The sequence below is a fragment of the Ambystoma mexicanum genome, chromosome 12 (genome assembly GCF_040938575.1).
Source record: "Ambystoma mexicanum isolate Mex_15411 chromosome 12, UKY_AmexF1_1, whole genome shotgun sequence".
Lineage (NCBI taxonomy): Eukaryota > Metazoa > Chordata > Amphibia > Caudata > Ambystomatidae > Ambystoma > Ambystoma mexicanum.
In genome coordinates this window covers 1,230,526,417-1,230,539,373 of record NC_090936.1, presented here as the reverse complement: position 1 = coordinate 1,230,539,373, position 12,957 = coordinate 1,230,526,417, and the positions used below count along the sequence as shown (strand labels likewise).

Here is a 12,957-nt window from a genome sequence, read left to right as displayed (position 1 = left end):
CCCTTTACCAGACGCTGCAAGGCCCGCCCTTGAAGACTGTATTACAGAGCTGCAGCAGTGGGACAGCAGCGCCCATAGTTTGCCAGCACAGACAAATAAAGACAGGAGGAGACATTAGCCAGGGCTTAGAAAATGCCAAAAAGAAGAGGGGTCGTCTCACTGCCTGCTGTACCCCAGCTCAGCCGGCAGATGGCGCCAGACACCTACTCACCACCAGGCGCTGGCCTCCAGCTCAGTCGGTTGCTAAGCATCAGTTCAGGAGCAGCCCCTGAGGACAAACACAGAACCCTCGGGGGGCACCGGGGCTGCCAGCTCTGTCCACCGCACTTGCTCTGTGCTGGAAATCTAACCCAAAGCTACCCCAGAACTATCCACGAGGGGCGGGCAAGTGGCCCCCCTGGGACAGGTCCTCCACTGTAGCTCCGGTGGGCACCCGGCACCAGCACAGGCGCTATGCGGGGGGGAAAGCAACCGAGCCCTCCTTCCTGTGGGCTCTGAGGGGTGCCCCCCCCCGTGCACGGTGAAGGCCAGCGCGAGGGGAGGCTTCTGGAGGACCATGCCCCCCGCGCCCACGTGATGGGCAACTCGGTGAGGAAGGGCAAGGCTGTGCTGCTGGACCAGAGCCAGGTGAAGGGCTTCCAGAACTGCAGGCCAGGTAAGGGGCCCCGGGGGGCGAAGGGGGGGGGGCTTGCTCTGGCTCTTTCTTTACACGAGGGCATCACTGTAACTCCTCTTTCAAGGGACAAGCAACACCGTCTTATTAAGAGTACGTGGTAGTGCAGACCCCACCTCAAACCAGCTGCACCCCATGCTTCGGCATGATGCACACTCACAGCCTGGGTGCATGGCCGGGCTTGGGAATCCGAGTGGCACGCAGGGCGCACAGCCTGGAGGACGGGCACTCAACACAGTCCAGGCTGCAGTGCGTACCCCGAAATGAAGCAAGGAGGGTGCCAGAGGCAGGGCCCGGGTAGGGAGCCTTTACAGAGATTGAGGAGCACTGGGTGAGTCCGCGAGTTGGTAAAAGAGACCAAGCAGAGGGACCAGATGACATACAATAACAACCAGGGCTTTAAGTGGGCACGGGCTAGCTGGGACCGAGCCCCGGCAGGCTCAGAAACCTCGTTCTGAGGCGGGCCCTGTCGGGGCTCACTAATCTCCCCTGGCCCAACGCTAGAGGGCGAGGTTTTTCATTCATGGGCAAGAACATACGTGCATGGTGTGGTGAGGGTGCTTAGGGGGGGCAGTTGTAGAGCGCGCGCAGCGGAGCTGAGAACTTTGTTAAGGGGAGAGAAGCAGTGGGCGACTTTGCAGAGGCTTCGGCCGGTGGTGAGTGGGTTGGTGACAGTCGTGGTGGGAGACATGGAGACCTGTTGGAGTCCTAGGTCGATGTCAAAGAGTATGCCAAGGTGGCACGGTGTGGGTGAAGGAGTGAGGAGGAATTAGCGCCACCCCTTGGTGTATGCCAGTGAGGCAGCTGGCTTTGCATTGAGGGATGTCAGGTGTAGAGGGGGGGGGAGAGGACCCGGGCGTCATTAGCACAGGGGTGTTAGTGGCCCAGGCGGTGGAGTAGCGCGTGAAGAGGAGTGGTTGAAAGACCAATTCATGTCTAAGGGCTGGAAATCCAGGAGGTGGAGAAGGAGCGGCCAGAGAGGGATGGGCCAGCCCAATCGACTGCAATGCCCTTGAGGCCAAGAAGGGCAGGCTTTGAGGGGGGAAAGGATGTCCCACCAGGTCCGCATGGAGATGAAGGTCTGAGGAGAGGCGAGGCTGAGGGGCAAGCTGGAGACCAGGGTGAGTGAGGGCAGTCTGGAAGAAGTATGATAGAATAATCCAGAATGAGACTGCGCCCAATGTTCCAAAGTGGTTTAATATATTTCACAAGTGCCCTTTATGATGACACGTGTTTCTCAAATCAGGGCCTATTTCCTCTTATGCCCCTATTGGGTTAGCAGAACTTGTCCGCTCATCAATATTCGGGTTTGATCCCTTGTTATCCTGCGTTCAATCGCGTGATTCGTATGTCTTGAGTGGCCCAGTCTCATTCGGGGTTATTCTATCATACTCACATGTTCATGTGGTCCTCTCTTGGCTAAACCACAAACCTAGTGAGACGCGGCCTACTATATTTGAGGGAGCTAAGCTAAACAGATAGAACTGTTACGAATATGTCGCCATGTTAGACCAGACCTGTATAACCAAGAACCTGTGTAACAGCCTGGAAGAAGGTTTGGTCTTGAGGCCAGATTGGAAGGCAGGGACGAGAGACCCATCCTCGCAAGCACACGAGTGGTGGGGCAGGAGAGAGGGGTGGCCAGAGTCCGTATGGGAACAGACAGGAAAGCTCCAAGGAAAACAGAAAGAGGTCCAAGGGGGGACTGGAGTCGACAGGAGCAAGGATCCTGGTGTGTGTGTGTGTGGTGCTGAGGGGTCACCAGGACAGGGGCAAGGACATGTGTGTGGTGCAGAGGGGGACTAGAGGCGACAGGAGCAAGGATCCTGGTGTGTGTGTGGTGCTGAGGGGGTCACCAGGACAGGGGCAAGTACCCTGGTGCGTGTGTGGTGCAGAGAGGGACTAGGGGCGACAGGAGCAAGGATCCTGGTGTGTGTGTGGTGCTGAGGGGTCACCAGGACAGGGGCAAGGACATGTGTGTGGTGCAGAGGGGGACTAGAGGCGACAGGAGCAAGGATCCTGGTGTGTGTGTGTGTGGTGCTGGGGGTCACCAGGACAGGGGCAATACCCTGGTGTGTGTGTGGTGCAGAGGGGGACTAGAGGCGACAGGAGCAAGGATCCTGGTGTGTGTGTGTGTGGTGCTGGGGGTCACCAGGACAGGGGCAAGTACCCTGGTGTGTGTGTGGTGCAGAGGGGGACTAGAGGCGACAGGAGCAAGGATCCTGGTGTGTGTGTGGTGCTGAGGGGTCACCAGGATAGGGGAAAAGACTTTGGTGTGTGTGTGTGGTGCTGAGGGGGACTAGAGGGGACAGGAGCAAGGATCCTGGTGTGTGTGTGGTGCTGAGGGGTCACCAGGACAGGGGCAAGGACATGTGTGTGGTGCAGAGGGGGACTAGAGGCGACAGGAGCAAGGATCCTGGTGTGTGTGTGGTGCTGAGGGGTCACCAGGACAGAGGAAAGGACTTTGGTGTGTGTGTGTGGTGCTGGGGGGGACTAGAGGGGACAGGAGCAAGGATCCTGGTGTGTGTGTGGTGCTGAGGGGTCACCAGGACAGGGGCAAGGACATGTGTGTGGTGCAGAGGGGGACTAGAGGCGACAGGAGCAAGGATCCTGGTGTGTGTGTGTGTGTGTGGTGCTGGGGGTCACCAGGACAGGGGCAAGTACCCTGGTGTGTGTGTGGTGCAGAGGGGGACTAGAGGCGACAGGAGCAAGGATCCTGGTGTGTGTGTGGTGCTGAGGGGTCACCAGGACAGGGGAAAGGACTTTGGTGTGTGTGTGTGGTGCTGAGGGGGACTAGAGGGGACAGGAGCAAGGATCCTGGTGTGTGTGTGGTGATGAGGGGTCACCAGGAGAGCAGAAGATGGGGGGGCGGGGGTTTGGGGTGGAGACAAGAACGTAGATAGGGTGGGAGAGATTTATCGTATGTGAAAGTCTTCACCTGACAGAAAGATGGGGAAGGTTTTTTTGGGCGGGAAGCATAGCTCCAAGTGTGATGCAACGTTTAGGAGTGTGAAAGCGGACTGATAATAGGAGGTGAGTGTGAGAGTGGAGTAATAATAGGAGGGGAGTGTGAGAGCGGAGTGATAATAGGAGGGGAGTGTGAGAGCGGAGTGATAATAGGAGGAGAGTGTGAGAGCGGAGTAATAATAGGAGGGGAGTGTGAGAGCGGAGTGATAATAGGAGGGGAGTGTGAGAGCGGAGTAATAATATGAGTTCAGTGTGAGAGCGGAGTGATAATAGGAGGGGAGTGTGAGAGCGGAGTGATAATAGGAGGAGAGTGTGAGAGCGGAGTGTTAATATGAGTTCAGTGTGAGAGCGGAGTGATAATAGGAGGGGAGTGTGAGAGCGGAGTAATAATAGGAGGGGAGTGTGAGAGCGGAGTGATAATAGGAGGGGAGTGTGAGAGCGGAGTGATAATAGGAGGAGAGTGTGAGAGCGGAGTGATAATAGGAGGGGAGTGTGAGAGCGGAGTAATAATATGAGTTCAGTGTGAGAGCGGAGTGATAATAGGAGGGGAGTGTGAGAGCGGAGTGATAATAGGAGGAGAGTGTGAGAGCGGAGTGATAATATGAGTTCAGTGTGAGAGCGGAGTGATAATAGGAGGGGAGTGTGAGAGCGGAGTAATAATATGAGTTCAGTGTGAGAGCGGAGTGATAATAGGAGGGGAGTGTGAGAGCGGAGTGATAATAGGAGGGGAGTGTGAGAGCAGAGTGATAATATGAGTTCAGTGTGAGAGCGGAGTGATAATGAGTTCAGAGTGAGAGAGGAGTGATAATAGGAGGGGAGTGTGAGAGAGGAGTGATAATAGGAGGGGAGTGTGAGAGCAGAGTGATAATAGGAGGGGAGTGTGAGAGTGGACTGATAATAGGAGGTGAGTGTGAGAGCGGAGTGATAATATGAGTTCAGAGTGAGAGAGGAATGATAATAGGAGGGGAGTGTGAGAGCAGAGTGATAATAGGAGGGGAGTGTGAGAGAGGAGTAATAATATGAGTTCAGTGTGAGAGAGGAGTGATAATAGGAGGGGAGTGTGAGAGCAGAGTGATAATAGGAGGGGAGTGTGAGAGTGGACTGATAATAGGAGGGGAGTGTGAGAGCAGAGTGATAATAGGAGGGGAGTGTGAGAGCGGCGTGATAATATGAGTTCAGTGTGAGAGCGGAGTGATAATATGAGTTCAGAGTGAGAGAGGAGTGATAATAGGAGGGGAGTGTGAGAGAGGAGAAATAATATGAGTTCAGTGTGAGAGAGGAGTGATAATAGGAGGGGAGTGTGAGAGCAGAGTGATAATAGGAGGGGAGTGTGAGAGTGGACTGATAATAGGAGGTGAGTGTGAGAGCGGAGTGATAATATGAGTTCAGTGTGAAAGCGGAGTGATAATAGGAGGGGAGTTTGAGAGCAGAGTGATAATAGGAGGGGAGTGTGAGAGTGGACTGATAATAGGAGGGGAGTGTGAGAGCAGAGTGATAATAGGAGGGGAGTGTGAGAGCAGACTGATAATAGGAGGTGAGTGTGAGAGCGGAGTGATAATAGGAGGGGAGTGTGAGAGCGGAGTGATAATAGGAGGGGAGCGTGAGAGTGGACTGATAATAGGAGGGGAGTGTGAGGGCAGAGTGATAATAGGAGGTGAGTGTGAGAGCGGCGTGATAATATGAGTTCAGTGTGAGAGTGGAGTGATAAGAGGTGGGGAGTGTGAGAGCAGAGTGATAATAGGAGGGGAGTGTGAGAGCGGAGTGATAATAGGAGGGGAGTGTGAGAGCAGAGTGATAATAGGAGGGGAGTGTGAGAGCGGAGTGATAATAGGAGGTGAATGTGAGAGCGGAGTGATAATAGGAGGCGAATGTGAGAGCGGAGTGATAATAGGAGGGGAGTGTGAGAGCTGAGTGATAATAGGAGGGGAGTGTGAGAGCGGAGTGATAATAGGAGGCGAATGTGAGAGCTGAGTGATAATAGGAGGGGAGTGTGAGAGCGGAGTGATAATAGGAGGGGAGTGTGAGAGCAGAGTGATAATAGGAGGGGAGTGTGAGAGCAGAGTGATAAGAGGAGGGGAGTGTGAGAGCAGAGTGATAAGAGGAGGGGAGTGTGAGAGCGGACTGATAATAGGAGGTGAGTGTGAGAGCGGAGTGATAATAGGAGGGGAGTGTGAGAGCAGAGTGATAAGAGGAGGGGAGTGTCAGAGCGGAGTGATAATAGGAGGTGAGTGTGAGAGCGGACTGATAATAGGAGGTGGGTGTGAGAGCGTAGTGATAATAGGAGGGGAGTCTGAGATCGGAGTGATAATAGAAGGGGAGTGTGAGAGCGGAGTGATAATAGGAGGTGAGTGTGAGAGCTGAGTGATAATAGGAGGTGAGTGTGAGAAGGGGAGTGAGAGAGCGGACTGATAATAGGAGGGGAGTGTGAGAGCGGAGTGATAATAGGAGGGGAGTGTGAGATTGGACTGATAATAGGAGGTGAGTGTGAGAAGGGGAGTGTGAGAGCGGAGTGATAATAGGAGGGGAGTGTGAGAGCGAGTCATAATAGAAGGTGAGTGTGAGAAGGGGAGCATGAGAGCAGAGTGATAATAAGAGGGGAGTGTGGGAGCGGAGTGATAATAGGAGGTGAGTGTGAGAGCAGAGTGATAATAGGAGTTTAGTGGGAGAGCGGAGTGATAATAGGAGGGGAGTGTGAGAGCGGAGTGATAATAGGAGGTGGGTGTGAGAAGGGGAGTGTGAGAGTGGAGTGATAAAAGAAGGGGAGTGTGAGAGCGGAGTGATAATAGGAGGGGAGTGTGAGAGTGGAGTGATAATAGGAGGGAGTGTGAGAGCAGAGTGATAGGAGGTGAGTGTGAGAGCAGAGTGATAATAGGTTAGTGTGAGAGCGGAGTGATAATAGGAGGTGAGTGTGAGAAGGGGAGTGTGAGAGCAGAGTGAGAATAGGAGGGGAGTGTGAGATAGGCGTGATAATAGGAGGGGAGTGTGAGAGCAGAGTGATAATAGGAGGGGAGTGTGAGAGTGGACTGATAATAGGAGGGGAGTGTGAGAGCGGAGTGATAATAGGAGGGGAGCGTGATGACAGAGTGATAATAGGAGGTGAGTGTGAGAGCGGCGTGATAATATGAGTTCAGTGTGAGAGTGGAGTGATAAGAGGAGGGGAGTGTGAGAGCAGAGTGATAATAGGAGGGGAGTGTGAGAGCGGAGTGATAATAGGAGGGGAGTGTGAGAGCGGAGTGATAATAGGAGGTGAATGTGAGAGCGGAGTGATAATAGGAGGCGAATGTGAGAGCGGAGTGATAATAGGAGGTGAATGTGAGAGCGGAGTGATAATAGGAGGCGAATGTGAGAGCTGAGTGATAATAGGAGGGGAGTGTGAGAGCGGAGTGATAATAGGAGGCGAATGTGAGAGCTGAGTGATAATAGGAGGGGAGTGTGAGAGCGGAGTGATAATAGGAGGGGAGTGTGAGAGCAGAGTGATAATAGGAGGGGAGTGTGAGAGCGGAGTGATAATAGGAGGGGAGCGTGATGACAGAGTGATAATAGGAGGTGAGTGTGAGAGCGGCGTGATAATATGAGTTCAGTGTGAGAGTGGAGTGATAAGAGGAGGGGAGTGTGAGAGCAGAGTGATAATAGGAGGGGAGTGTGAGAGCAGAGTGATAATAGGAGGGGAGTGTGAGAGCGGAGTGATAATAGGAGGTGAATGTGAGAGCGGAGTGATAATAGGAGGCGAATGTGAGAGCGGAGTGATAATAGGAGGTGACTGTGAGAGCGGAGTGATAATAGGAGGCGAATGTGAGAGCTGAGTGATAATAGGAGGGGAGTGTGAGAGCGGAGTGATAATAGGAGGCGAATGTGAGAGCTGAGTGATAATAGGAGGGGAGTGTGAGAGCGGAGTGATAATAGGAGGGGAGTGTGAGAGCAGAGTGATAATAGGAGGGGAGTGTGAGAGCAGAGTGATAAGAGGAGGGGAGTGTGAGAGCAGAGTGATAATAGGAGGTGAGTGTGAGAGCGGACTGATAATAGGTGGTGAGTGTGAGAGCGGAGTGATAATAGTAGGGGAGTGTGAGAGCAGAGTGATAAGAGGAGGGGAGTGTGAGAGCGGAGTGATAATAGGAGGTGAGTGTGAGAGCAGACTGATAATAGGAGGTGAGTGTGAGAGCGTAGTGATAATAGGAGGGGAGTCTGAGAGCGGAGTGATAATAGAAGGGGAGTGTGAGAGCGGAGTGATAATAGGAGGTGAGTGTGAGAGTGGAGTGATAATAGGAGGGGAGTGTGAGAGCTGAGTGATAATAGGAGGTCAGTGTGAGAAGGGGAGTGTGAGAGCAGAGTGATAATAGGAGGGGTGTGTGAGAGCGGAGTTATAATAGGAGGTGAGTGTGAGAGCGGAGTGATAATAGGAGGCGAGTGTGATAATGGGAATGTGAGAGCGGAGTGATAATAGGAGGGGAGTGTGAGAGTGAAGTGATAATAGGAGGTGAGTGTGAGAAGGGGAGTGAGAGAGCGGACTGATAATAGGAGGGGAGTGTGAGAGCGGAGTGATAATAGGAGGTGAGTGTGAGAGCAGAGTGATAATAGGAGTTTAGTGGGAGAGCGGAGTGATAATAGGAGGGGAGTGTGAGAGCGGAGTGATAATAGGAGGTGGGTGTGAGAAGGGGAGTGTGAGAGTGGAGTGATAAAAGAAGGGGAGTGTGAGAGCGGAGTGATAATAGGAGGGGAGTGTGAGAGTGGAGTGATAATAGGAGGGAGTGTGAGAGCAGAGTGATAGGAGGTGAGTGTGAGAGCAGAGTGATAATAGGTTAGTGTGAGAGCGGAGTGATAATAGGAGGTGAGTGTGAGAAGGGGAGTGTGAGAGCAGAGTGAGAATAGGAGGGGAGTGTGAGATAGGCGTGATAATAGGAGGGGAGTGTGAGAGCAGAGTGATAATAGGAGGGGAGTGTGAGAGTGGACTGATAATAGGAGGGGAGTGTGAGAGCAGAGTGATAATAGGAGGGGAGTGTGAGAGCAGACTGATAATAGGAGGTGAGTGTGAGAGCGGAGTGATAATAGGAGGGGAGTGTGAGAGCGGAGTGATAATAGGAGGGGAGCGTGATGACAGAGTGATAATAGGAGGTGAGTGTGAGAGCGGCGTGATAATATGAGTTCAGTGTGAGAGTGGAGTGATAAGAGGAGGGGAGTGTGAGAGCAGAGTGATAATAGGAGGGGAGTGTGAGAGCGGAGTGATAATAGGAGGGGAGTGTGAGAGCAGAGTGATAATAGGAGGGGAGTGTGAGAGCGGAGTGATAATAGGAGGTGAATGTGAGAGCGGAGTGATAATAGGAGGCGAATGTGAGAGCGGAGTGATAATAGGAGGTGAATGTGAGAGCGGAGTGATAATAGGAGGCGAATGTGAGAGCTGAGTGATAATAGGAGGGGAGTGTGAGAGCGGAGTGATAATAGGAGGCGAATGTGAGAGCTGAGTGATAATAGGAGGGGAGTGTGAGAGCGGAGTGATAATAGGAGGGGAGTGTGAGAGCAGAGTGATAATAGGAGGGGAGTGTGAGAGCAGAGTGATAATAGGAGGTGAGTGTGAGAGCGGACTGATAATAGGTGGTGAGTGTGAGAGCGGAGTGATAATAGTAGGGGAGTGTGAGAGCAGAGTGATAAGAGGAGGGGAGTGTGAGAGCGGAGTGATAATAGGAGGTGAGTGTGAGAGCAGACTGATAATAGGAGGTGAGTGTGAGAGCGTAGTGATAATAGGAGGGGAGTCTGAGAGCGGAGTGATAATAGAAGGGGAGTGTGAGAGCGGAGTGATAATAGGAGGTGAGTGTGAGAGTGGAGTGATAATAGGAGGGGAGTGTGAGAGCTGAGTGATAATAGGAGGTCAGTGTGAGAAGGGGAGTGTGAGAGCAGAGTGATAATAGGAGGGGTGTGTGAGAGCGGAGTTATAATAGGAGGTGAGTGTGAGAGCGGAGTGATAATAGGAGGCGAGTGTGATAATGGGAATGTGAGAGCGGAGTGATAATAGGAGGGGAGTGTGAGAGTGAAGTGATAATAGGAGGTGAGTGTGAGAAGGGGAGTGAGAGAGCGGACTGATAATAGGAGGGGAGTGTGAGAGCGGAGTGATAATAGGAGGGGAGTGTGAGAGTGGACTGATAATAGGAGGTGAGTGTGAGAAGGGGAGTGTGAGAGCGGAGTGATAATAGGAGGGGAGTGTGAGAGCGAGTCATAATAGAAGGTGAGTGTGAGAAGGGGAGCATGAGAGCAGAGTGATAATAAGAGGGGAGTGTGGGAGCGGAGTGATAATAGGAGGTGAGTGTGAGAGCAGAGTGATAATAGGAGGGGAGTGTGAGAGCGGAGTAATAATATGAGTTCAGTGTGAGAGCGGAGTGATAATAGGAGGGGAGTGTGAGAGCGGAGTGATAATAGGAGGAGAGTGTGAGAGCGGAGTGTTAATATGAGTTCAGTGTGAGAGCGGAGTGATAATAGGAGGGGAGTGTGAGAGCGGAGTAATAATAGGAGGTGAGTGTGAGAGCGGAGTGATAATAGGAGGCGAGTGTGATAATGGGAGTGTGAGAGCGGAGTGATAATAGGAGGGGAGTGTGAGAGTGAAGTGATAATAGGAGGTGAGTGTGAGAAGGGGAGTGAGAGAGCGGACTGATAATAGGAGGGGAGTGTGAGAGCGGAGTGATAATAGGAGGGGAGTGTGAGAGTGGACTGATAATAGGAGGTGAGTGTGAGAAGGGGAGTGTGAGAGCGGAGTGATAATAGGAGGGGAGTGTGAGAGCGAGTCATAATAGAAGGTGAGTGTGAGAAGGGGAGCATGAGAGCAGAGTGATAATAAGAGGGGAGTGTGGGAGCGGAGTGATAATAGGAGGTGAGTGTGAGAGCAGAGTGATAATAGGAGTTTAGTGGGAGAGCGGAGTGATAATAGGAGGGGAGTGTGAGAGCGGAGTGATAATAGGAGGTGGGTGTGAGAAGGGGAGTGTGAGAGTGGAGTGATAAAAGAAGGGGAGTGTGAGAGCGGAGTGATAATAGGAGGGGAGTGTGAGAGTGGAGTGATAATAGGAGGGAGTGTGAGAGCAGAGTGATAGGAGGTGAGTGTGAGAGCAGAGTGATAATAGGTTAGTGTGAGAGTGGAGTGATAATAGGAGGTGAGTGTGAGAAGTGGAGTGTGAGAGCAGAGTGAGAATAGGAGGGGAGTGTGAGATAGGCGTGATAATAGGAGGGGAGTGTGAGAGCGGAGTGATAATAGGAGGGGAGTGTGAGAGTGGACTGATAATAGGAGGGGAGTGTGAGAGCAGAGTGATAATAGGAGGGGAGTGTGAGAGCAGACTGATAATAGGAGGTGAGTGTGAGAGCGGAGTGATAATAGGAGGGGAGTGTGAGAGCGGAGTGATAATAGGAGGGGAGCGTGAGAGTGGACTGATAATAGGAGGGGAGTGTGAGGGCAGAGTGATAATAGGAGGTGAGTTGAGAGCGGCGTGATAATATGAGTTCAGTGTGAGAGTGGAGTGATAAGAGGAGGTGAGTGTGAGAGCAGAGTGATAATAGGAGGGGAGTGTGAGAGCAGAGTGATAATAGGAGGTGAGTGTGAGAGCGGACTGATAATAGGTGGTGAGTGTGAGAGCGGAGTGATAATAGTAGGGGAGTGTGAGAGCAGAGTGATAAGAGGAGGGGAGTGTGAGAGCGGAGTGATAATAGGAGGTGAGTGTGAGAGCAGACTGATAATAGGAGGTGAGTGTGAGAGCGTAGTGATAATAGGAGGGGAGTCTGAGAGCGGAGTGATAATAGAAGGGGAGTGTGAGAGCGGAGTGATAATAGGAGGTGAGTGTGAGAGTGGAGTGATAATAGGAGGGGAGTGTGAGAGCTGAGTGATAATAGGAGGTCAGTGTGAGAAGGGGAGTGTGAGAGCAGAGTGATAATAGGAGGGGTGTGTGAGAGCGGAGTTATAATAGGAGGTGAGTGTGAGAGCGGAGTGATAATAGGAGGCGAGTGTGATAATGGGAATGTGAGAGCGGAGTGATAATAGGAGGGGAGTGTGAGAGTGAAGTGATAATAGGAGGTGAGTGTGAGAAGGGGAGTGAGAGAGCGGACTGATAATAGGAGGGGAGTGTGAGAGCGGAGTGATAATAGGAGGGGAGTGTGAGAGTGGACTGATAATAGGAGGTGAGTGTGAGAAGGGGAGTGTGAGAGCGGAGTGATAATAGGAGGGGAGTGTGAGAGCGAGTCATAATAGAAGGTGAGTGTGAGAAGGGGAGCATGAGAGCAGAGTGATAATAAGAGGGGAGTGTGGGAGCGGAGTGATAATAGGAGGTGAGTGTGAGAGCAGAGTGATAATAGGAGGGGAGTGTGAGAGCGGAGTAATAATATGAGTTCAGTGTGAGAGCGGAGTGATAATAGGAGGGGAGTGTGAGAGCGGAGTGATAATAGGAGGAGAGTGTGAGAGCGGAGTGTTAATATGAGTTCAGTGTGAGAGCGGAGTGATAATAGGAGGGGAGTGTGAGAGCGGAGTAATAATAGGAGGTGAGTGTGAGAGCGGAGTGATAATAGGAGGCGAGTGTGATAATGGGAGTGTGAGAGCGGAGTGATAATAGGAGGGGAGTGTGAGAGTGAAGTGATAATAGGAGGTGAGTGTGAGAGTGGACTGATAATAGGAGGTGAGTGTGAGAAGGGGAGTGTGAGAGCGGAGTGATAATAGGAGGGGAGTGTGAGAGCGAGTCATAATAGAAGGTGAGTGTGAGAAGGGGAGCATGAGAGCAGAGTGATAATAAGAGGGGAGTGTGGGAGCGGAGTGATAATAGGAGGTGAGTGTGAGAGCAGAGTGATAATAGGAGTTTAGTGGGAGAGCGGAGTGATAATAGGAGGGGAGTGTGAGAGCGGAGTGATAATAGGAGGTGGGTGTGAGAAGGGGAGTGTGAGAGTGGAGTGATAAAAGAAGGGGAGTGTGAGAGCGGAGTGATAATAGGAGGGGAGTGTGAGAGTGGAGTGATAATAGGAGGGAGTGTGAGAGCAGAGTGATAGGAGGTGAGTGTGAGAGCAGAGTGATAATAGGTTAGTGTGAGAGCGGAGTGATAATAGGAGGTGAGTGTGAGAAGGGGAGTGTGAGAGCAGAGTGAGAATAGGAGGGGAGTGTGAGATAGGCGTGATAATAGGAGGGGAGTGTGAGAGCGGAGTGATAATAGGAGGGGAGTGTGAGAGTGGACTGATAATAGGAGGGGAGTGTGAGAGCAGAGTGATAATAGGAGGGGAGAGTGAGAGCAGACTGATAATAGGAGGTGAGTGTGAGAGCGGAGTGATAATAGGAGGGGAGTGTGAGAGCGGAGTGATAATAGGAGGGG

The 12,957-nt window shown here is 52.2% G+C and overlaps 1 protein-coding gene across 1 annotated transcript in view; it reads left to right on the top strand.

Moving 5' to 3' along the window:
- Window positions 1-254: 254 nt before the first annotated feature.
- TXNRD1 (thioredoxin reductase 1) overlaps window positions 255-12,957 on the top strand; it is a 419,225-nt gene continuing 406,522 nt past the window's right edge. Inside the window, exon 1 of the mRNA XM_069629908.1 lies at window positions 255-655. Coding sequence (XP_069486009.1) covers window positions 577-655 — 79 coding nt within the window. The 5' untranslated portion in view covers window positions 255-576. The remainder of the gene's footprint in view (window positions 656-12,957) is intronic.